This window comes from Hyaena hyaena, unplaced genomic scaffold (assembly GCF_003009895.1).
Source record: "Hyaena hyaena isolate Hyena2069 unplaced genomic scaffold, ASM300989v1 scaffold_386, whole genome shotgun sequence".
NCBI lineage: Eukaryota > Metazoa > Chordata > Mammalia > Carnivora > Hyaenidae > Hyaena > Hyaena hyaena.
The window spans coordinates 1485905-1510878 of NW_024081020.1; the positions used below are offsets into that span (position 1 = coordinate 1485905).

The window sequence follows — 24974 nt, forward strand, 5'->3', positions numbered from 1 at the left end:
TAGCTTCCTAAGCACTATTGGCCAAGATACCAAACCATAGTCACAAGTAGTTTATAATCGAAGGAGGAGTTTTCAGGGCTAGAATCTCCAAGACCAGATCCAAAAGCTGAGCAGTTTTCTTTTCCTGGAAGTCGGTTGTCGTAGAAACACACCTCAGTACTAAAGGCTCAGACCTCACCTTTGCCTCTGTGACCAGCTCAGCAGATGTGTACGGGTACCTTGTGCCCATCAGGCACTCCAGTAGGTACCTGGTGTTTTCCGTCAACCAAGCCCGAGTCTCCTGCCGCTGGAGAGACTGAGCAGTGGAAACGGCACAGCCAGGGCAGGGGGTGGGGCAGTGGGCCTGGCCGAGGTGGGCTCCCCGAGAAGGTGGGGATGTGGGGTGGGCCCAGAGCGGGCCTGAGGCGGGGGCTGGAGAGGCTCGCTGTCGCTGTCACAGTGGCAGCCGTCGGGCTCCGGGGCAGCCATTTTCTCGGACAGGCGGACTAAGCCCCTTCCTGCTTAGCGTCTTGTGAACAGGATTCTGATCAACAGATTTGTGAGCAAAGGAGTGCTGGCCTTTTGAGGTCATTTTGAAAGCTTTTGCTCTGTTTTCTTTTCACAAATAGATGGATTTCACGGGAGGCTCCCACACTTGGCCACAGTGATGTTCTGCTTTATTAAAACCAGCCTGAGTGTGGCTGGAACATGGACTCATTGGTTCGGCAGATGCTGGGCCGTCGGCTTCCTGTTCGTCCCAACTTGTGAGACGTTCATTCTTTTAGCCTCGCAGGAGGCACAGCGAAGCCCTGGGGAGCGGGCTCTGCACCGCACCCCGGGGTGAGGGCTGTCTCAGCAGCCGGGTGCACTGCCGGGACCCACTCCAGCTCATGGCAGCCTGGCACTGAGGAGGCGGGGAGGCGCTGGGGGACAGACCCTGGGGCCTTGTCAGTAGAAGGAATGTGGCCCTTATTTTTGTTAAGTAGCAGAAATAAACGGACTGAGCGAGGACATAAGGTAGTTTTGAGAGATCTGGTGAGGGGTTTTGTGTGTGTGTGTGTGTGTGTTTTAATGTTTGTTTATTTTGAGAGAGAGGGGGAGAGCGTGAGCAGCAGGAGAGAGAGAATCCCAGGCAGGCTCTGTGCTGACTCGATCCCACGAACTGTGAGATCACGACCTGAGCCAAAACTCTAAGAGTCAGACGCTTAAGTGACTGAGCCCCCAGGCACCCCGACCTGGGGAGTCTGGGAGGAAAGTGCTCCGCAGGTTGGCCACGTGCGTGGCTGTGTGCTTCCGCTGGCCCGGCCACTCCAGCAGGGCCCTTCATGGCTCAGGTCCGGGAACTCTTCCTTTGCCTGTTGATGGGAACTTGCAGGCGGGAACCCAGCACCCTTGTCACCGTGTACGCTAGGAGAGCCCGTCCAGACAGGCATCAGAGAGCCGTCTCTTCAGTCCCCGTGTCCCCTCGGCCGGCTCCATCCCCAGGTGTGGAAGGCCTGCAGATCCACAGTGGGCCTCCCCTGGAGCCCCGGGATGGGGTGCATGGTGGGGGGCCACATTGGCACAGGACTAGGGAGGGGAGGTGGGGCCAGGCTGGCAGCACAGGTGCAAAGCAGGTACCTGTCACGGTGAACCCGGGTTGGAGTGTCGTGGGTCCCTCGTGGGGTCTGCTGGGGGAGGGTGGCAAGAGCAGCATGAAGAGTCTGTGCCGTAGCCACGGTACCTGCTGTTGAAGGGGGTGACGCTGTTCCCAGCACAGGCGCCAGAGCATGGCCCACTGCACCCCACCGCGGGGACTGTCCTCGGCAGTGAGGCTAACCAAGAAATAAAATTGGCTGAGGATGGGCTGTTGCTTTGGCCAAGATATCAGAATGACACATAGAAGTTTCAGCTACAGCACAGCAAAGTATTTTGCTGTATTGCTGTATTTCAAAGAACCTTTAAAGATACAACTGATACTGTTAGAAGCGTTTTAACCGTTAACAGTAACGGTCGGGTAGAGTGGGAAGGAGAGAAGCATGTTTGGTCATGTGTCGTTCCTGTCACATACTAGAGTCTGGAGGACCCCTGTGTGCTATGTGAACTGGAGAAGCCCCTTCGGCTCTCAGGCACGTCTCCGTTTCCAACGCCGGGTTTCTTCGTGCACAGGACGGCGTGACACACTGTACTCAGTGCTGCTGCTTTTCCCACAGAACCTCTCCTTCCTGACATGGAGGCAAGTAAAAAGATGGATTCCCCCGGCACACTGCAGACGAACCCGCCGCTGAAGCTGCACCCTGACCGTGGCGCCGGGACGTCCGTGTTTGTCCCCGAGCAAGGAGGTTACAAAGAAAGGTTTGTGAAGACCGTGGAGGACAAGTACAAGTGTGAGAAGTGCCGGCTGGTGCTGTGTAACCCGAAGCAGACGGAGTGCGGACACCGGTTCTGTGAGACCTGCATGGCCGCCCTGCTGAGGTGGGTGCCCTGCTGCCCCGGCCGCATGCCCCCTTCCTCACTTCTCTGAACAGTAAGCTCTAAAGGGTAAAAGCTCTGAAGAAACCCAATAAAATTCTCAGAGCCTGGCCTGTGATCATCTAGGGAAACCCAGGAGCGCATCTTACTAGAGTTTTCCAGGGCTTCTGAGACTCATGGCCTGGATTGCCCAGCCCCGTCCCCCAGACTGCTGCCTCCTCTCCCCACAAGCACCTCCCAGAAGTCGCTCCTGCACCTGCCACCTTCCTGATGCCACTCGCCACACTGGCCCTGGTGCCCTGATGCCCCACTGGCCCCGTCTGTGTTGCTGAGTTTTGCTCTAGAAGCTCATGGCTCCGTAGACGAGACACACCTATCAGCAAAGGACAACGGAGCCCTTGGAGTGCAGATGCTTGGGGGGGGGGGGGGCGCGGGCAGCAGGACTGGGCACGTCCTCGCCCAGCTAGGAAGCCAGCGTGTGCACGTTTACCCAGCAAGTGTAAGCGAAGCACGCAGGAGCTCTCGGAAGCCCTTGTCAGCTGAGTCCCAGTGCCGTCTTAGAATCGCACAGGGACCTGGGGAGGCAGCCTGGAGGGTTACAGCACAGATAACTTGGGCCAAGAAAGCATCGTGGTTCATCCTCCGGTATTTTCTGGGCATCGTGCTGGGCACTGGGGGTCACGGCAGGACGCTCTCAGACCTGGTCCCCACTGCCAGGGCACAGGGGCCTGGGAGGGCCGCCCACGTCTCTCTTCCTGATTGGCCCCTGAGGGCAGGGCCCTTGAGAATCACACAGCAGGCAGCCTCCAGGCCTGTCATCCTCCCCCGGGTGCTTCCGGCTCTGGTCTCATCCACTTACCCTGGACAGTGAACTCTGCTTCCGTTGCTTGTGGGTAAAACAACTCGAGTCCAGCTTAGTGATGGCAGGATAGCCTCGGAGCACCTGATTTCCCTTAACCCAGAAACCTGCGCTGCAGCTCGGGGCCGGGCTCCCAGGGCAGGGCACCGGGAAGGCCGTTCCCCTTCTGGGGTCCCGCCTTTCCCTGCTCCTGGCTCTCCTGCCCTGTGTTTCCGCAGGTGTCAAGGGATATCATCCGGATGCGACTCAGCCCTGGGCTTATGAATGTGAAAAGATTCATATGGTTAAAGCAGTTTAGCACAAGCTTTGTATTAGTGTAGTCTACATGAATGAGCTTTTACTTAAAACACACTGTGTCTCCCATCACCTCTTCAGGTCTCCTGCCTGGCTTTGCAGGCGTTGGAGCCCCGCCACTCTGCCCACAGCCCGTACACACTTGCTGGCCCCGCCTCCTCCTCCCTGAAGCCTCTGTGGACCCCTGTGTCGGGCAGGGGCCGTGGAGGTAGAAAGGGTCAGGCTTAGTTTTATTTTTAATCTCTAGGAGGTGGTTTCCAGGCACAAGGTGCGGTTAGAATCAAGTCCAAACATGGGCAGTGGGGGAGCAGGGCCCTTGTCCCGTGTCTGGGGACAAGAGTGATGTAGTGGACGAGCTGCCTCCATAGACAGGGTCAGTTTCAGACTCGCGTGCTGTTAGCTGTGGAGTGGCGTTGGCTTTTCAGTACGTGGTGAAGGAAGATAACCTCTGGAGAAAGTTCTGGCTGTTTTCATAAAGCAAGACCGTTTGTAGGCCCCCCCAGTAAGCTGTGGACGCTCACACTGAAGAGCTCCTCCACAGAGAGCTAGTTTTGGTTTCTGAAATAAAATTTCACTTTTAACTGCAAGGGGCTTTCCAAGTGGGACTGATCTAAGCTGTTCTGTGTAAAAACTTCCTTATGAAAAATTACCATCAGAAAAATTCAGCCCTTCTCTCCTGTGGCCTGGTACCCGAACCCTGCTGAGCGCAGCTTCCTGGAGCTCGGGCTGCGGGTGTGAGTGCTGCCCCGCACGCTTGGCCGTAAGGCTGTGTGGGACAACAGGACTTCCGCTCTGTCTAATGTCTTCGTTGTGTGTTCTCCCCTCAGCTCCTCCAGCCCCAAATGTACTGCGTGTCAAGAAGGCATCATCAAAGACAAGGTATCCTTGGGGACTTGAGAACGACCGTGTTAACTGTTTACGTGGTTCTGCACGTAGAGTTTGCATCCAGGGCTCCGGGCGTGCCGACCGTGTCTCGGGGGTCAGGGCGATGCTGCAGGAGCCAGGCGGGACCCGTCACACCTGTCACACAGGCACCGGACACGCACGGCAGCTGTGCTCAGCGGCTGCCCAGCTGGGTGACCTCGGCCAGGTGCTTCACCCTCTGAGCCTGTCTCCTCACCTGTGACGGCAGTGGCACCACCTCCTGAGACCTGGGTGGCTTGTGAGGGGTGGGGGGCCGGCGTAAGTGAAGCGCAGAGACACACCCCTGGCCCGCACAGCCGGGGTTCAGCCTGCAGAGAGCTGGGCTTGGGGCTCGGCGGGCCTTGCTGTCGGCCTGCCCCTGGGCACCATCTCCAAGTCCTCAGATGGATGCGGGATTCCCCCACCATGTGCTTATGTGTGCCAGCAAAAGCTCTCGGCCTCGTGCACACTCTGAGGCCTCGGCGGGGGCCACCCCCCAGCTTCCCTCCTGGGGCCCCAGTCCCCACCATAGCGCCTCCAGCCATCTACACGTCAGATCCTGCTAGGCACACTTCTGGTTTGAAACGACTCACTATTAAAGTACTTAAAATATCAGTAAAAATGTGTGTTACTGATATCTTGATTGATGAACCTAACAATTTTTAAAATGTAGGTCATTAAATTGTGCAGTAAAACTCTTGCTCTGGGGTTTTCCTGCCCAGTGCACTTTACAGACTGAGTTTGTCATCAGGGCGGCCTGGGTGAGTGCAGTGACGTGAGGATCCAGAGCCAGGGCCCCCGGTTTAAGTCCCCGGACAGTGGAGAGACGGCACTGGCAAAATGTGCACGTACCTTGTGTTCCTCAGCGATTCCCTGCTGCTCCAAGTTGCAGTCAGCAAAAGGAAAACACAGCCCTCTACCCTCTCCTCCTCCTCGCTGGGTCACTAACTTGTGAACGCAGATCAGACCAGCAAGACTGAAGAAGAGGTTGGAACAGTAGACCGGTCTGCCTCACTGTTCACAGCTCCTAGCGTCGGGGGCGTTGACAGCCGGAGAAAATGACTGGTTCTGTTGGAGCCTCTTAAATGACACTGACTGACGCCTCGGGTCCTCATGGGAGGATGGGATCGGAGCCCGAGATCGGCCTCTGTGGCCACGGCATGGACTCACGCTCCACACTGAGCACTGGGATGGTGACCATAAATAGGCTCAGCCCTCAAAGTCTGGCCTTTCACTAGTCTGACATTTCCAACCTGTGTTTTTTATCTGTAAAGTTGAACTCAAATGACCTAGGGAACTTAATGCCACAAAAAGGAAACATGTCTTACTGGCTAAAAATACCTGTTTGGTGACTTTGGTGTGTTTTTTTAAAAAGTCATGTTTATAAAGGATTAGATCTGACTCCAAATTACTTTATTTTTAACAGCTATTGATTCTATTTCTTTGCCTATGGAGTTGAGAAAGGCTTGCTAAGATCCCTGTTTTTTCACTGTTCTATAATGTTAACATATAGGAGTTTCTTAGAAATGCCTGAAGACTAAGATGGTATAAACTGTGTTGCTAGAAGGAGGGAGCATGCGTATTTTCTAAGGGAAAAGTAAAATTGAAGGAAGGTTTTCATTTTCAAAGGGCAGCATTTTCAGGGCACCTGGGGAGCTCAGTCAGTTAAGCACCCCACTTCAGCTCAGGTCACGATCTCATGGTTCATGGGTTCAGGCCCCACATGGGGCTCTGTGCTGACAGCTTGGAGCCTGGAGCTGCTTCTGATTCTGTGTCTCCCTCTGCCTGTGCCCCTCCCCTTCTCACACTATGGCGCCCACACGTGCGCGCACTCTCTCTCTCAAAAATAAATAAATGTTAAAAAAATTTTTAAAAGGGAAAGATTTTCATTATTGGATTACCTTCCATCTTTGCAATATTTATTTAAAAGAGTTTGCTTCAGTGACAGGCTAGTGCTGCTCCCATTTTGATGAAAAATGAGTTATTAGTGACATAACCTTGGGAGAAAGAACCAAAACAAATGTTTTATAAACCATCTGCAGAGTGTGGTCTTTCACAGTAGTTTTGCTGTTTCCTTATTTTTTATTAAATTTTTATTTATAAATTTATTAATTGTATCATATATAAATATATAGTATTTATTAAATATTTCCTTATTTATTTTTATTATAAATAAATATTATTTATTTATTATTTTTTAATGTTTATTTATTTTTGAGAGACAGAGCATGAGAGGGAGGAGGAGCAGAGAGAGAGGGAGACACAGAACCTGAACCAGGGTCCAGGCTCTGAGCTGTCAGCACAGAGCCTGACGCGGGGCTCGAACCCACGAACTGTGAGATCATGACCTGAGCCGAAGTCGGACAGTCAATGGCGCCCCACCCCCACCCCCGTTTCCTTAGTACGCGATCTAAAAAGGCCTTGAGTTGTAGTGGGTCCTGCCCTTGTCCCTCGATGGGTGTCTGCCGCCTGCAGAGCTGACTCCTGGAAGTCTCCAGAGTCCAATATGAACCTGGTCCTGGTGTGCCCGCACCTTGACGTTACATCAGAGTTAATTCAAAATGTTTGGATGTTCCAAATTATTCAGTAGAACTTGTTTTCTTTTAGCTTATCTAATGAAGGCAGTTAAGGTTGTACTATTTAAATTGTGTCTCTTAGTGGGGACAGTTGTTCATTCTACTTTAGAAATTAGAAATTCAGATGGTCCTTAATGCTTTTGAGGTCCACTTAAGAGATGCTCTCATGGTTCTTTTAAAGTGTTCTTGCCTTGTCCGCAGCAGCATGTGCAGATGAAGAAATATTAATCCTCTAAAATAACTGCTGTTCCATTTCAGGTGTTTAAGGATAATTGCTGCAAGAGAGAGATTCTGGCTCTTCAGATCTACTGCAGGAACGAGGGCGGGGGCTGCACAGAGCAGTTGACCCTGGGACACCTGCTGGTAAGTCCTGGGTCGGGTCTGGTCAGGGTGAGGCTGACTGTGAGGAGTGCAGTTCCCAAGCCTGCAGGCTGGTGTGCACCGGCAAGACCGCGTTTACGTTGATTTTCAAACCACAACCAAACGTGAAGGCAGCCCAAGCCACTCAGGAACCAAATGTTATTTTTATGAAATTGTTGGCAGAATTGCCAACTGGTTTGTAAGTACCCTCACCCTATTTAGAATGGATAGAAATCGGGGCGCCTGGGTGGCTTAGTCGGTTAAGCGTCCGACTTTCGCTTAGGTCATGATCTCGCGGTTCGTGGGTTCGAGCCCCGCGTCAGGCTCTGTGCTGACTGCCAGCTCAGAGCCTGGAGCCTGTTTCAGTCTGTGACTCCCTCTCTTTCTGACCCTCCCCTGCTCACGCTGTCTCTCTCTCTCTCTCTCCTAGAAATAAATAAAAATGTTAAAAAAAAAAAAACAGCTTTAGAATGGATAGAAATCTGAACTGATTTTTAATTTTGGAAGTCCCATTAAAACCTTCTCTTCTTTTTTTAACCATGAAATTCAACTTTATGTCTTATGTCTTTTGATTAGCTTATTTTATCACAGAAGGATATTTGAATTGACTTTTCTTTTAGTGTTTATTTACATTTGAGAGAGAGAGCATGTGCACACGTGCAAGGGTGGGGAGAGGATCTGAAGCAGGCTCCATGCCGACAGCCCAGAGCCTGACATGGGTCTCGAACTCACAAACCGTGAGATCATGCCCTGAGCCAGAGTCAGATGCTTAACTGAGCCACCCAGGCACCCCTGGATATTTGAATTGGAGTAAACAAAGTCCTTAGCAGATACCCATTCATTGTCCCTTGGGAGAGAATCAACGTGCTCCTTTCATAAGCAATATAGTTTGAATAATCGCTAAACATACGAATTTCATGGTCTCTCGATACGTTTACCACAAACCCTCCTCTGTGAAACCTGGTCTCGGGGTGGACGAAAACAATCCTGGAGGCATTAGCTGCATAGAATCTAGAATCTGATACTTCAGATCGAATTTCTCTGCCAATTTAAGAATTATGAAGCGTTTGTTTTCCAGGTGCATTTAAAGAACGATTGCCAGTTTGAAGAGCTCTCGTGTGTCCGTGCTGACTGCAAGGAGAAGGTGTTGAGGAGAGACCTGCGTGACCACGTGGAAAAGGCCTGCAAGTACCGGGAGGCCACGTGCAGCCACTGCCAGAGCCAGGTTCCAATGATCACGCTGCAGGTGCGCCACCCTCCCGCCTCCCTCCCTCCCCTCCGTGCAGCTCAGTCTGGGTGTGGTTTGTCACAAAATAGCACTTCAGACAACTGTTCTAAGAGGAGTGAAGAGAGGAGAAAGGAGTGAATAGCAGTTTTCATCTGACTTTAATTCAGAGTTATTTGTTTTGCCCATTTTGATTTGTATAATTAACATTTTCCCATTGCTTTGATTCACTATCACTTGGGGATGCCAAAAGAAGACTGATTATCCATAAAGGTAGAATTTTTCTTTTGTCCCAGGGAATGTCTTGAGAATCCTCTGGCATTGCCTAGTCTTTTAAGCAGCTCTGGGACATAGTCACCACTTGGCCAGGGACATTCACCTGTGGTGTTGAAGGGCAGCTGTCTGTCACGGAGAGAAATACGAATTTACCATTTTTCATGCCGCGATTATTGGCACAGTTCTGCATTGTGCATGTAGTAGAAGTCAGATCCCTTATCTGTAAATTAGAAAGAGGTGTTGGGGGGGACAACATACTTTGAAAACAGCCGGTAGTACAGTAACCCTCAAATGTTTATCCATTTCTTGAACAAACATCCACTGTGTACCTGCCATGTGCTGGGCACTGCTCTGGGAGGGGGTTCGCTGGTAAAGCTCACCTTCCAGGGGGAAGAGGTGATTAACACGCAGGCGCGATGTCTGCTAGTGACTTGTACTGTGAAGCACAGCACAGCAGCACTGTGGGGAGAGTGCTCGTGTGGGGAGAGGGCTCGTGAGGGCTGGCGCCTCTAAGGCCACCAGCAGCCGGGGTGGGGAGAGCACCTCAGGCAGAGGGAACTGACCCGGCAGGTGGGCTTGGGGAACGGCCAGAGGCCAGTATGGCTCCTGCGCCCAGAGCAGAGGCCTGGTGCCAAGGAGCAGGGGGTCGGGGGCAGCCGGTGGTCTGCCGTGAGCTCGGGGGTGATGTTGGAGTCCCCTGTATGTGCGACTCTATGACGTGTGTGCCGGCTAGACAGAGGGTAGGAGGGAAGCGTGGAGGCCAGGCCCGGTGTTGGGTGTTGGCCTGCGCAGGAGGAGGGAGGGAGGAGCTCGTGCCCTGGGGCACATTTGGAGGGTAGAGGCAGCTGGTGGCTTGAATCCCGGAGAACGTGTGAAAGGCTGTGAAGGACCGCGCATTTGTGACTGGAGTGCCTGCTGACGCGGGCGGTAGTGGGGCCTGTATAGGCTTGGGAGGGGAGCAGGGGAGTGCTCTGGGCTGCAGGTGCCTCTTAATGAGGTGCTCCTTGTAGCTTAGGCACTGGGGCCAGTGAGGGGGAGAGCCGGAGTCTGAGCACAGGGGCCTGGGCACACGGACGCTACAGGCTGCTAAAGCTAAGACGGGAGGCACCTAGCAAAGGAGTAGCCGGTATGGAAGGGTCAGCAGAGTGGTTCCCCAGAGGCAGAGGGAGCTGGAGAGTGGGAGGTGGGCAGGAAGGGCAGACGTTGCTGGGAGACGGTGGGTGGGTCGGGGGGAGGTTGCTGGGAGCGGCACTCTGACTGGGAGAGGACTGGAGACCTGCATCCGGGGCGTGCGGGCACGGTTGGCTCCTGGTGGGTATCGTGGAGCATTTATTGACCAGAATTTATGAAAAGTTTTTGTTTTTCTGTAGGAAATGAGATGTACCCTGCTTCGTAATCTCTATAATTTACCTTACTTTGTACAATTTTCTTACGCCTGTGACTTTCTTCTCTTGTGAAATCTTTTTCCTGTATGATTTCCGTAGACCTTTCTAATTATTAAGGACCTTTCAGAACTGTGGAAGATGGGAATAGTGTTCGTCCTAATTGAATAATTCAATTAACTAAATTCAAATGAATGAGACATATGCTTAATGAGCACTGCTTCTGACTTTACACGTGCTGCCATGTTGCTACCAAAGTTTTACTTTGCTTCTTGCAAAATCAGTTTCTTTATTTTCAGAATAGAATCCAGGAATTTATTTTCACTTGAGAAAGAATTGTAGAGTGTGTCAGTTAAACATGATGTCAGTAACTGACTCTGAACTACAGAGGAAGCTATAAAGAGACTGTTTATATATATATATATATTTTTTTAATGTTTATTTTTGAGAGAGCAAGAGAGACAGAGTGTGAGCAGGGGGAGGGGCAGAGAGGGAGGGAGACACAGAATCCGAAGCAGGATCCAGGCTCTGTGCTGTCAAATGGTGAGATTATCACCTGATCAGAAGTCAGATGCTTAACCCATTTTGCCACCCAGGCGCTCAGACTGGTTTTAAAGTAACAACGTAGCATATGGTTTCGTGGGACATTTAGGAGCGGGATACTTCTGAGGGAGTCGCTCAGGACACACAAGAGAATAACCTGCAGTGTCTCCGCTTCGTTCCACCTTCCGCTGAGGGAAGCAGCCCCGCTGCCAGTCAGAACTGCCCCAGCACGGGAAGTATGGTAACCGGAACATGAACACAGCACCAGTAAGGAAAGGCCAATCGGCTGACCCTCGCAGGGTCCAGGAGGCCTTTGGCAAGGATGTGGCGTTTGATCTGACCCAGGTCTTAGGTCTTTCGACTGCAAACAGGCGCAGAGGCACCAAACAGTCATTAGCAAGTTTGGGGCCTGAGTTGTGCAAATAAATACACCTTCTGCACCTCACTGTGGGGAAAGCTGTTTCTAAACAGACACGAGAGGGTGGCTTGAGGCGCACGTCACTTTCCATCAAGACCTGTACCAGTGATGAGGGGCATGCCCGCTTGAGGTCACTCTGGTGACCCCTCCCCTGACACCAGCATGGCAGTCACATGCCTGGAGGGGACCCGCCCTGGGCCTCCTGCCCTGTCAGTGCTGGGCTTTGACTCAGCTCAGCGCTCGCTTTGTCTTGCCCTCTCCTGCCCTAAGTTTGTTTTCAGAAAGAAAACAACTGCCTTTGGCGTGTCTGCAGCCCCAGGTCATCCTGACACTCCCATGCTTCCTGTGTTTTATCACGTATGTCAGTTACATCAGCTGTTGATGACATACACACTGATAGAGCCAAAACCTGGGCCATTGCAGTTCATAGAATTTCTTTCTTACATTTAAACCATGGTATTGACATTATATCAGCTGTTTTCAAGTTTTTCTCTTTTTAAATCCATAGATCAGTGTAAGTTATTAAGTGCCAGGAGAGAATCCCTCCTTTTACATTTTGTCTAGAAATTGTTAAATATGGACTCTTTTTATTTTATTTACTTTTATTTATTTTTTATTTTATTTATTTGAGAGATCGCAAGTGGGCAAGGGGCAGAGGCAGTGGGGACAGAGGATCTGAAGCAGGCTCTGCGCTGACAGCAGTGAGCCCAGTGCGGGGCTCAGACTCACGAACCGTGAGATCGTGACCTGACCCGAAGTCAGATGCTTAGCTGACTGAGCCCCCCAGGAGCCCCCAAAATTTACTTTTCTTAGGGATATGGTCAAATGGGTGAGGGGAAGAGTGGGTACAGGCTTCCGGTTAGGGCATGAATAAGTACAAGGGTCTAGGGTAGTTCAAGAAGGAGGCGTGGCACCTGTGCACCATTCACCCAGTTACCCCTCCAGGCCCCAGACCCATCCGGGCCTCGGCCCTCGGGGCCACTCCTCCCACTTGTAGATGAGCCGTTTGCCAGGGTTTCCCACTGAAAGACCCAAGTCTCAGGGGTCCCAAGCACAGCCAGGGAAACGGAAAGCCAGTGTCCCCCGTGTGGGACACTTGTGGGAGGCCTGCTGGTCAGGTGTGGACGTGCCCTCTGGGGGCTCCCCCAAGCCCTGAGCCAAGTAGCCTCGAGTCTGCCCTACAGACCATAGCGCAGTGCGCTCCTCGAGACACCGCCCTTCAGAACGCTCTGAAGCCGGCCGAGTGCAGTGCCCGGCCCCTCGTGCCTAGTCGGACTGAGGCTCTCAGCCACGGCTCTTGCCACCCTCCCCATCACTCAGCTCTACAGCAGCACAACCGTGGAGCCCAGAGCCAGAAGGGCCCCAGGGCCCCAGGGGAAAACCGCAAGCACCGGGTTCCCTTCTTGCTCAGTGATGCTGCCCCCAAGAGCCTGTCCCACATGCTGTGTCGTGTGGCCTGCAGCACAGGTGACTCTGCCACATCCGTCTCCCTGGTGGCCTCTGTCACGTGTGTGGTGTGCTCTCCAGGGCTCTTGGATCCCATGCCTTAACTTTGCTCCTGATGAGACGCCCACAGGACCCCCTCGGGCAGGGGTGCGGAGGGTACTGTCATCCAGGCTCTGCAAAGCTGCAGTCTGTGCACCGAAGAATGGGCGGCTCCCGCGGAGCTTGTTCAGTCCATCAGGCGTCTGGCTCTTGGTTTCCTCTCAGGTCCTCATCTCACATTTCACCCCACATCGGGCTCTGCGCTGACAATGCAGAGCCTGCGTGGGATTCTCTCTCTCCCTTTATCTGCCCCTCCCCCACTTGAGCTCTCTCTCTGTCTCTCTGTCTAAAAATAAACTTTAAGGAAAAAAAAGGCTAAACCATGATTTGTCCATATTTTCCGTGAATTAAAGATAACTTAGGTAAGAGTTCAGGGCAGTAATTTTTTAAAAAAAATTTTTTTTAAGGGTGAATTCTTTTTTTTTAACCTTTATTTTTGAGAGGCAGAGAGAGCATGAGTAGGGGAGGGTCAGAGAGAAAGGGAGACACAGAATCTGAAGCAGGCTCCAGGCTCTGAGCTGTCAGCACAGAGCCTGACACAGGGCTTGAAAGCACGAACCACGAGATCATGACCTGAGCTAAAGTCAGACGCTTAACCAACTAAGCCACCCAGGCGCCCCATCAGGGCAGTAGTTTAAATACCCTGTGAATCACCCTGTTTGCAGTGTTGGAGAAGCATCATTTCCACAAACTGAGAGGCCAAAGCAAACCCATCCTTCTCTCCCATGAGCAAAGGCCGGACCCTGGGCTGCAGTGAGTGGTGGCGAGGGCCGAGCCTGCCCATGCTCTCCTGTCGGGGTTGCGTGGGCACAGAGGGGTACCACCCAGTGGAGGCAGCCTGTGCCCCCCCTCTGGGGGACTGTCCTCCCCTGTCAGGTTTGAGCGGATCTCCTGAGACCCCTTACGTTTTGGCTCTTAAACTTTGAACGCAAAGACTCCTCCAGAAGTGTTAGAATAATCCCAAACAGGGGCAGAGAGCAGGAGGTTCTTCAGTCTTTGTGGTGACAGAGGTGGCGGTGGTGATGGGATCTGAAGGCAGATGGGCCACGTGTCTCAGAGCTGACGACACTTTCTCTTTTCCCTCCAGAAACACGAAGACACAGAGTGTCCCTGTGTGGTGGTGTCCTGCCCGCATAAGTGCAGTGTCCAGACCCTTCTGCGGAGCGAGGTGAGCGGCGTAGCCAGGCCTGGCCAAGTCCTTGGGGCGAGCATGCCATGCAGCCCATGCTTCCCCAGTAGCTGGGGTCAGAGGTTTTTCATGGTACTGACACATGTAGTAGAAAAATGGTGAAGAACCCATGGTGGGGGAGGGGGTAATCAGAAATTTCAGAAGCAAACAAATAAAAGCTACAAAGTGGTTAAATTCAAGGCAAAATATTGTTAAGAATTGAGAAGATGGAATTGCTTTACAGTGCAAGCAAAGGTGATAACTTACTAGGTTCTTAAAAAAAAGCTATTTTTAATTCTATAAAATAGGAATTACTGTAAGATCACCTCAAAATAAACGACTTTACAGACACCCCAGAACCATTTGGCCACGTGCTGCACGGGCTGGTGCTAAGGAGCAAGGAGGCCGCATTTCAGGGCCCAGTGAGGCGGGGTCCCTGGGGGCCGTCTCACTCTGCCCTCGGGCACTTTCTTGAAGGTAGGGAGATGTTACATCTTCCCTTACGTTAACTTGATCAGCATATGTCCAGATGGGAAAATTCCAGGGATCCGTAAATGTTTTTGCATTTGGTACTGACCCAGAGCCCCCCTGGCTGCTATTTTGGGAGCATCTGGGGCTCCCAGGGCTCAGTGCGCTCCCGTACCCCCAGGTCCCCCGCAGGCCTCGGTGCTCTGATCCAAGGAGCCTGCTCACCTCAGCCTTTTTCAGCAGCCTGGGATTTTACCACTGGATATTGGGGGGGTGAGGGTCAGTCTCTCACATCCCCACTGAGCAAGAGGACCTGGAGCTCCAGAACCAGTCTCCCCCACAGTGCCTCCTCCCAGGAAGTTGACTCTCCTAGGGAAGGGCAGGGCCTTGCCTGGTGACAGGAGTCCCTGGGCCTGGAATGCGCCTCCAGGAGTGGCAAGGAAATGCAGACAGATTTCTCCAGCTAGAACGTCCCTCTGCTAAAGTGAATGAATGAAGAGTCTGTATTGTTGAAGTGGTGACCAGGGTTTTCTCATCCTTCCAAAATTGTTACCCACTCAGGGCTGTCTGTAGGGGCAGAGGCTAACTCTATTTGCCTCTAAGTTATTTTTATTTTAAAAATCTTTCAACCTGCATTTATCTTGGGTTGCTGGTGAACCATGCTCTTGGTCTGTAGATTATTTTTGCCTCTATCCCAACGCTCCCACAAGGAATGACGGTGAAGGCCCTGGGAGCAATGGTAACCAGTTCAGGGGGAGGGAGATGTACGGCCCTGGATCGATGGTAGTGTCCTGAAATTAACATCAGATGCACGCATCCTGCTTTTACCACTAGGAGTGTTAGCCGGGCAGGTTCATGATTGTGCTGGTGGCACTAAAAGTATATTTAAAATAACTTCTAAGCTGGCGTTACCGTGCACAGTCCCTGCTACGTTCTGTGCCAGCCACCTGTAGTCTGCCCCTCGGGTGCTTCCTCCAGGCGCAGGCCAGAGCTCCCTGCCTGCGCTCAGAGGAGCATCAGGTGTGCCAGGCCTGTCAACGCCGCCACGGTGCCCGGGCTCAAAGGCCTTCCACAGGCGTCGGCCCGTAGGTTCCCCACTGAGCACTGTCCTCAACACTGCCCTGAAGGAAAAGGATTCAAGGACTCAGGAGAGCCATAGAAGGGCACGGCCATGCGCCTCTGGGAGCACGTGTGTGCTGGCACTGGGGGAGACACGCTCCCGCGGCCCAGCAATGCCGTGCGCTCAGATACCCACCTCCCTAACTCAGGGTCTAATTGTTTTCTATAAAGAAGATCTATCCCTAGAGTTTCCTGATGAGAATTTCTTCAATAAAAGAAGCTGTCCTGAAATTGTATTAGCCTAATGAATAGTACTATGTCTCTAAAATGTAGACATTTCAATTCCCTTTTCTCTTGAGGGGGCATCATAAGTGGTTTTTATTTGACGATGTGCCAACATTTAAGCTGAACAAGGGGTTTTTCTTATTCCAATGAGTTATCCTCTCCCAATCTCTCCTAATTTTCTTCTACCAATTAGACATGACAATATTAAGAGTCATGGTGTTAGAATGACCTTAGCGATCTGTGAGAAGCTACGTGAATTTATGGCCACTCAGAGGGAAAAAAGTCTTTTCAGAAGACAAAAAACTCATCTTGTTATCTTGAGTATTGGGAGTAAAGGTACATGGTATGAGCTTGCTCTGAAAATACAGTTCTCTCTGTGTGCACCGTATATTAGGTGTGTGACCCAGTTACATCCTTGAATGCTTTTTTTTCGTGTTTTCATGCAATTTTTGTTTATAGTCTTTAAATGTTCATTTCAGTTCACGTTTTTTCCCTTTCTTTTTTAAATTCTGACGCTGCAGACGGCATGTCACATTTGGAACAATTTGTTGTAGAGAAACTGCAGATTTGAGAAATGTTACAGTAACTGTATTTCTGTATTCTGGCGTATGTACGTGTATGCACGTGGCAGCAGTGTGTATTTACTGCGGGTGAGTCTAGGAAGCTGAGGACGTACGCTCGCCGTGGCAGACGAGCCCCCTTGGTGACAGAACAGACCAGATGCTCTCTGTGCCCTTACTGTGTTTGAACGTTTTTGTGCGAGCGCCTGTGCCACAACTCACACCTCTTTCCCGTTGCAGTTGAGTGCGCACTTGTCAGAGTGCGTCAATGCCCCCAGCACCTGTAGTTTTAAGCGCTATGGCTGCGTGTTTCAGGTCAGTATCCGACATCTGTCCTTCCCCGTCACTGACGTTCTGCCGTGGGAGAAAGTTACGATATTAGCGTCTTCACGTGCAAGTTCTGCACGTGGAGTATGTGCAGGGGACGGGTGCTTGCTCCCCGTGCCGGTGGCGTCCTGAGATTTCAGGGGGACACCCGTGCCGAGAAGGAGGTCAGGATGTGAGGAGATCAGGCACTTCTAAAAGCAGCTGGGAAGCGGGACACGTAGGACTGACAGGTGGGGGCGGTTCTAGAGAGCGTGTCACAGAACCTGAGCCAGTAATTTAAGTGTAGGTGGGTACAGCCCAGACACGGTCTGGCCGTGTGCACATCAGCACACAGTCGCGAGGACCACTCTCGTGTGTCCGTGGCTGCGTGTCCTCTTATCTATGCCACACCTCCCGGCACAGCCACGTGGAGAGGGCGTCTCCGTCACCGCCACGCTTGTGCTGCAGAAAACCTGTTTCTGGGGTTTTTGTTGTGTTTTTAACATGTCTGAGATTGCTAGTGAATTTGAACTGAGTTTCATTTAAACGTATATCTTAATCTTAGAACTATCAAGAGGGCAGTATATATTACGATTGAAGTATTTAATATTTAATTTTGTATATTAGCAAAACATTATTACGAACTCAGTGCAGAGATATTGGCATCTCAGTGTTTGCTTAGAAAATAAGAGTAAGAATGACCGTAGCTTTCCCTTTGCCTCAGTCTCTTGACGAGACAGAGCCCCACCACTGTTATGTCGTATGTAGTACCATTCATTCTGTGTATGTGTATATATATGTTTATATATAGCAGCACTTATATCAACATATATATATGAATATTCTATGTACAGAGTATATGTTTTGGAGATCATGAAAATGCTTTCTGTGGCTTCTTAATTTTCCAGTATCAAAACAAATTATATTTTCATACTGATTATGTCCTTAAATACATGAAGTACTATTGCACATGCTTATTACTGGTCTCCATCTTATGTACTCTGTAGATCGTTTATGTTTTGTATGTAACTTTCCAAGTATACTTAGAATAGCGAGGAACAGTACATTTTCTAATGCAGTGTATTTCTCTAATAAGTTAGTATTTTAGTAAATTATTTAGAATCCCACGTTGGTTATGTGTTCACTAGATCGCTGTAGCAGTATCTAGCTGTAACGGCAGGTTTTGAAGCATTTCCAATGTGCGTTTTTAATGAAAAAAACTTTAAAAGGAACAAAAATGATAGATCTAAGATTTAAATTTCCTGATATTACAAGTATGTCACACAGATGAGCAGCGCTTGGTACGAAACCCGAGGAGGGAGGAGCATGAACTTGAGATTGTTGTAGGGTTGCAGGGCCCCTGCCCTTCTTCCACCCCGAGCACGGCCCTTCGAAGGCTTTCCATGGATAAGGCTTCCCCTCCATGTTTAGAGCTGGCTTTAGATGGTGTGTTAGTCTTGCTGCGCTCTGCGAGGGAGGGAAGCCGGCTTAATGTGCTGCATCTTTGTTCTCGCAGGGGACAAACCAGCAGATTAAGGCCCACGAGGCCAGCTCTGCAGTGCAGCACGTCAACTTACTCAAAGAGTGGAGTAATTCTCTGGAGAAAAAGGTACGCCACACAGTTTATAGCTTTTACTGGCTTTTAATGATTTCTTCAGATTATTTAAAGAAAATACTTTTTATAGTTATGAATGGTTTGGGATAAAAGAAACGGTATCAGGAGAATGTCAAGAAAGTGCATTTCTCTTCACGTGACCCTAAGCTTATAAATGAAGGCGTTTGTGTTGGTTTGTTCTTTGTTAATTGCCAAGCCGGCATGCAGTGCCTTTTTGTTTGTTTGTGTTTAATCACATTGTGGTCACCTTAGCATTGACCTGGAACAGGGATTATCAAACTTGCAAACCTTCCTTTCTCTCCCCATCAACCTCATCTTTTGGTAAATAAAGTTTTATTGGAACACAGCTGTGCTCATTCATTGCCCTGTGGCCCATGCTGCATTTGCACTGTAATGGCAGAGGGTAGCATCGGAGACACAAACTGTACAGACCTCATAACCCAAAATATTTACTCTCTGGCTTTTTAACTGAAGAATTTTGCCAGCCCCCAGTTGGGAAGGTTACCAGTGCTAAATGCTTTACCTCTCCCTGTCTTGCCTAGGGGACAGCTAGGAAAAGCCATTGTCCTACCACTAGTGTAAGTAGCTGTCACTTTACGGAGTTCCGGTGGCAGGAGCACTTGCCCAGCGGGGCTTCTCTTCCAGAGGCCTCAGCTGTGGGGCTGGCGGCTCCTCAGCACCTTCCCCGCGTGGTGCTTCTTCCCGGGGGGATTTGCTCAGTCGCGTTCAGCTGGGCCAGACCCTCTTTTTGTGAGAAAAGATGAAAATGTCTAAGAATCATTAGAGGAGAAGTTGTTACAGGATCTCCCATGGTGGCTTCTCCACAAAAGTAAAAACTTATTTCAATATTCCAGAAACATTTACTGAGAATTTGTAGTAGAAGGATACTGAGGTGAATTAGAGCAGCCTGCTTTCTGCTTTCTGAAGATTTGTAGAGAACTGAATACCTTGCTTCCAGTGTTAAATTCAGCCTTTTTTTTTTTTTTTTTAAGTTTATTTATTGATTTTGAGAGAGACAGAGACAGCATGAGTCAGGGAGGGGCAGAGAGAGAGGGAGAGAGAGAATCCCAAGCAGGCTCCCAGCTGTCAGCACAGAGCCCAATGTGGGGCTCGAGCTCACAGGATTGTGAGATCATGACCGGAGCCAAAACCAAGAGTTGGACGCTTAACCGACTGAGCCACCCAGGTGCCCCTAAATTCAGCCAATTTAAAATGTAAATGTCTTTGATCGAATCTAAAATTTTAAATCAAAACGTTTTTATTAACTCTGACATAAAGTAGTTTTTTGGTATAAATGCTGAGGATGAGAAGCGACGAAGCACGGGCAGGTCACGTGTACGTGCACAAGGGCGGCGGGAGAAAGGTCTCATCTAACAGTGACATGAAAGCTGTGTTAGAAGAGTCATTTATGGCTTCCCTATGAACATATAGCAGTTGCTCTGAGTTAGTGATGGCTTATTGGTAAGTCTTTTTTTCCCTCTCTGTTTAAAGAATGTATGCTGTTTCTACTTTCTAAAGATTACAGGCATAAATGTCAGCACTCTCTGTCTCTCTGTTTCTCATTTTTAAAAAAATGTTTATTTTTGAGAGAGACAGAGTGCACGGTGAGCACAAGAGAGCGAGCGGGGGAGGGGCAGAGAGAAGGAGACCGAGGATCTGAAGCGGGCTCTGGGCTGACAGCAGAGAGCCCACTGTGGGGCTCGAACTCACAAACCGTGAGATTGTGACCTGAGCCCAAATCAAGGTCAGGACTCTTAACCTATTTAGCCACCCAGGTGAAAAGCACCCATCTTCTATGTTAGAAAAGCTTACGTCAAAGGGGAATGAGGAGGACCCCACCAAAATAGGCAAGGACAGATGTTGCTCTGAGTGAGGGGGTTCTTGGGGAAGAGTCACTGCTTCCTGGAAGCACGCGTGCCAGGTAGACCTTCCTATGAAAGCAGGGTCCACAGGTGCCCAGGGGCTGGATTCTTTGAATAAAACAAAGAAAATTTAAATTAGAAAGTTCCCTAAAGTAAGAGTTTAACATGGGCCGATGTGTGTTCGGTAATGTGAGATGTTTCTGCTCATCCTCAGGTAGCTTGATTTGTTGCAGAAAAAAAAAATGCCATTGTTTTTGGAGATATTACTGACATTTCTTATAAAAAAAAAAGTTGACATGTGGATGCCTCAGTGGCTCAGTGGGCTGAGCACCTGACTCTTGATTTCTGCTCAGGTCATGATCTCATGGTTTGTGAGATGGAGCCCTGTGTCAGGCTTCGAACTGGGTGGAGCCTGCTTAAGATTCTCTCTCTCCTCTCTCTTTCTGCCCCTCCCCCATGTTCAAGCTCTGTATCCGCATGTGTGCACATGAGCCCCCCCCTCAAAAAAAAAAAAAAGTTGGCTTACATGCAGCGTATGTTTTCTTTGGTTGTGAGAATAAAGAGTGGGAATTGTGTCTACCTTGAGAGATGGGAGTGAGTGAATTGGAACTTTGGAAAAGGCCAGGGCCACGGGTAGGGTGCTGCACATGGCCAGTCTGCACCACTTCTAGGGGCCCACGGGCCGGGGACGCTGTATGTTAGAGAGGAGAGTCTATTTGTGCAGCGTCCTAGGGAAGTGAAGCATTGTTGCTGCCCCTGAGGCATTGCATGTTTCGAATTCCTTCGTAAATACACATTGTTCTAATGTGTAAAACAGACTGGGGCGCCTGGGTGGTTCGGTCGGTTAAGGGTCCAACTTTGGCTCAGGTCATGGTCTTACAGTTCATGAGTTCGAGCCCCGCATTGGGCTCTGAGCTGACAGCTCAGAGCCTGGAGCCTGCTTCGGATTCTGTGTCTCCCCCTCTCTCTGTTCCTCCCCTGCTCATGCTCTGTCTCAAAAGTAAATAAATTTAAAGAAATTAATAAAATAAAACAAAACAGACTGATTGCACCCAGAGGTGCTGCTTGCCTGAGCAGATTGAATGTAGAAAGGAAGCCTGTCTTCACAGGGACACCAGGAATCGGTGCTTTATCACACCCAGGTTTGTCCTGACATGCCCTTGGGCCATCACCTCAGGTGTTGTGGGCATTGGGGGCACATCTAAGTGGAGCTGTCCCTGCACCCACCACGGGCCCCCCACTGTCTTTGGGGGTGGCACATCTATCGGTACAGGGGCCTTTCCGAAGGCCGGAGCACCCCATGGAGAAGTCTCGTGAAAGCAGCCGTATGGGAGTTGCCTTTGGACTCCTCTCCTGGGGGGTTTTAAAAACAGTATAAGTTGGTTCTTGGAAACTAATTATTTTCCAGAAAGATTTTGAAAAGGTCAAAAGTGGTCTTGGAAGTGCTCCCCCAGCAGCCCCTTCCTTGGGCTGACGTGGCCTTGCAGGTGAATATGTTGAGCTTTTTGGAAAGTCTTCTTGGGTGACAGGCCAGGCACGTGCACCCTACAGCTTCGTGTCTCTGTTGGAGGGCTAGGAGTTGGCCTTAGGGTTAGCTGAAGCGCATGTATAGTTTTTATTCCCACTGTGCTTTCCTGTTATGTTGGGAGAGCTTTTCAAGTGTGGGGTATGGCCCGAGGGTAGAAGTGAGATGACTTAGTGGATGGCAACTAGCACTTTTTAATGTAAAATAGAATAAAAGAGAAAGTATCAGGGTACATGGGAATGATTAGGGCAAGTATGGTTTTGTGATACCTGTGTCTTAGGTATACACAGACACACATACACACACACACACACAAATGTTTGTACAAATGGGGTGAGATGTAAGAACATGTTTCCTACTGTGTTTCCTGGTCAAAGTTTGAAAGCCTCTCTGGTAGAAGATTTATTCGTTTTCAGGAAGAACTGTAGAGTGTCCCATTCATTCTGAAATTCAGTCAGGTGCTGTACTGTGCCTCGCCTTATTTAATTACTGGGAGCGAGTCTGAGAAACACAGTGTGTAGGATTTCCTGTTAAGTTACCAGGACTTTCATTTCCTGTGTGAAGGGATTTCTTTTTCTGGAATTCCTTCCAGTGGGCTGGGAGAAGGCCTGTATTGTGAAAATGTAAGCAACTGTCAATATAATTGTCATAATTCATAAAACCATGTTTTGTTTGCTTAATTGAAGAATTTGTTTTTCAGGTTTCCTTGCTACAGAATGAAAGCGTAGAAAAAAACAAAAGCATACAAAGTTTACACAATCAGATATGTAGCTTTGAAATTGAAATTGAGAGACAAAAGGAAATGCTTCGAAATAATGAATCCAAAATACTTCATTTACAGGTAAGAAGCTTAAGCCTATGGCTGGATCACAGGGTAGAGGAGCATGTCTGTGTTCTTCAGGACTTTCTCAGTGAGATGTCTGAGCAAAAGCCCTGACTCTTGTCAAAGAGACAACCTGTTTCTCTTTCTTAAGACTTGAGAAAGGCATAGGCCACTCTTTGTTCCCCAACTTTTTCCCGGAGAACAAGCCCCTGCCTGTCTTCTGTGCCTTTGATTCACTGTTGGCGAAGGAAGGCTTAGAGCCCATGTTTTAAAAAATTGCTTGTTCTTATTATTATTTAAGATTTCATATTGTTCCTGAGTAGTTATGCGTGAAGTTTCACTTCCTAAGGTGAAGCGAAGCCAGTCTGTTTGTTCCGAATCTTCTAGAGGTGCACACACTCACCCCACTCTATTTCATGATAGCTATCCATGTGCACCTCAAAACAGCCTCTGCCGGAAACGGGTGATTGTGTTAAGAGGCCTGTTTAAATGTTGCTCCTCCTTTCAAATGTTGCTCCTCCTTTCTGTTCTCAACACAGGCACTGGCTAGTGTATTATTTCTGTAGATCTTCTCGTACATTAGCTTACTCACAGTATACATTTGTTAGACTGATTCCCACGTGCATCACACACACACACACACACACACCTATTTCAAAAGTGGCTTTTCAGTGCTTTTAGGTGTGTTTCCCTCTTAACTGGAAGATGAGGTATTTCTAGTAGCTCAGAGTCACGGCATCTTTGAGAGTGGCTTTCCTCCCACTTTGACATCAGAGGTTAGTCATAGTGGCTTGGATTGCATATTTATTTATTTTCATAAATTTGTTAAATTAATTTCATTTGTATTAAAACTTTGCGGTTTCCAAAGATGAGGAAAAACACAGTATTAAAATACAACAGATTGTATTAGAAAAGATACAAGCCATTGGTATTGAATCAAGTCAAAAAAGTACGTCACATAAAATACCAGCAAGTCTCCTGCTGGAAGTCCTGGCATTTTGCAGAGTGCCTGTGGAAATGTTCAGAATGTCCAGACAGAGGCCACGCTCACCTGCGTTGGCCCCCAGCTGCTGCCCCAGGGCTCATGGAGGTGCGTGGGGAGGCCACGCAAGTTCACGTTACGCTGGAAAATCACCTGTTAAAAATACCAACAACAGAAGAAAGAGTGAATAAGTAGTAAGTTCATTTATACTTCACTCTTTATGACCAGATAAAATTAGAATGTACATAATGAGGTCGTGGAGACACTCGTCTGAAACCTCTGATGTCATTACTTGCATCTTCTCCGTTTCTCCCTTCCAATGTGAAAAGTTTGAATTTACTTTTTCGTAGAGTTCAGTCATCCCACTGTGTGTGATTTATATTTTCACACTTTTGTGATTTAATAAACTGCTGAGATCTAAGTCCGAAAGAAAGGGGGGAAGCAGGTTGCGGGCATGCAGAGCAGTGGGGGTGGGCAGCCACAGGTAGTGCCCCTGACCGGTCCTAAGTAGTAGTGTGACAACTTGTCAGCTCTCTTCATGGAGGGAAAAGTGTGAAGGGAAAATAGCTTATATTGAAAGGAAGGGACTCCAATTACACTGGGCTCCAGATGCCTATAATCTCATTAAGTGCTGGGGACAAGTCACCAAGTGCTGAGAATCCTCTGGGCGGTCCAGCGTCTCCCCCAGTAGCATCTGCACCCAGCTGGGTGATGCTTTGGGAGGTGGAAGCTCACCTTTGCTTCACGGTGTGGCTGGGCAGACAGCGACTCTGGGCTGGCAGTCTTCTGTGACCATGGGTGGAAGGCCTCTGTGGCTGGTGCCCTGGCGGCCTTAACTCTCTGTGAAGCATGCTCGGCCCAGGGGCCCTTCCCTCCAGTCCTTCCAGAGCCTTCTCCACCTCTTTGATCGGAGCCTGGCTCACATGTGCACCTCTCCTCATTTCCTTCCTCAGAACCCTTCCCTTCCCTACCCCTGCCCTTGTCAGTGCCCCCCAGCCCTTGCATTGGGCCACGCGGTGATGCAGACGTGTTAGTCTCTGTATCCTCTCCTTCTCTGTCTGATTCCCCAGTAGACCCTAAAACCTCAAAGATGGTGGGACACGTGGAGTGCAGAGATCCTGAGGGCCCCACACAGGTATGGGGTGCGAGCGGAGTCGGTTAAAAAGAATGGGATTTAAGAAGGTATTTGCTTTTGCTGACCCAGGAAGGGCAAGTTCTTAATGTTTTACTTTTTAAAGAACCTGTTTTTCTTAATGAAAAAAAGGCCACGTAGATGTCAGCTGAATCTGACATCCGCCCTGTTGCTGGTAGAGACTCCATGAGCACGGGGTACAGGTCCGAAGCCGCGTGGCCCTCTGCCCGCCGGCCCCTGAGCGCCACCCACACTGTCTTGTTTGCACAGCGTCGGGTGCGTAGGTCCCAGTGACCCTGTGGTGCAAGCGACAGGAAGAGAGAGGACGGCTTGAGCCCTCAAGTGCGCCGTGCGTGACATGGACGGGTCGGTGCTGAC

The 24974-nt window shown here is 49.8% G+C and overlaps 1 protein-coding gene across 8 annotated transcripts in view; it reads left to right on the top strand.

The window, feature by feature from the left end:
- Positions 1-24974, top strand: part of TRAF3 (TNF receptor associated factor 3) — a 110531-nt gene that overhangs the window by 81162 nt on the left and 4395 nt on the right. For 6 of the 8 annotated variants that reach the window (XM_039251175.1, XM_039251177.1, XM_039251174.1 and 3 more), the window contains 8 exons: positions 2172-2433; positions 4411-4462; positions 7321-7425; positions 8501-8668; positions 13899-13979; positions 16592-16666; positions 18174-18266; positions 22360-22500. In XM_039251175.1, the coding sequence (XP_039107106.1) occupies positions 2189-2433; positions 4411-4462; positions 7321-7425; positions 8501-8668; positions 13899-13979; positions 16592-16666; positions 18174-18266; positions 22360-22500 (960 nt within the window). In that variant the 5' untranslated portion in view covers positions 2172-2188. The remainder of the gene's footprint in view (positions 1-2171; positions 2434-4410; positions 4463-7320; positions 7426-8500; positions 8669-13898; positions 13980-16591; positions 16667-18173; positions 18267-22359; positions 22501-24974) is intronic. The other 2 variants (XM_039251179.1, XM_039251180.1) reach the window with 2 other exon arrangements.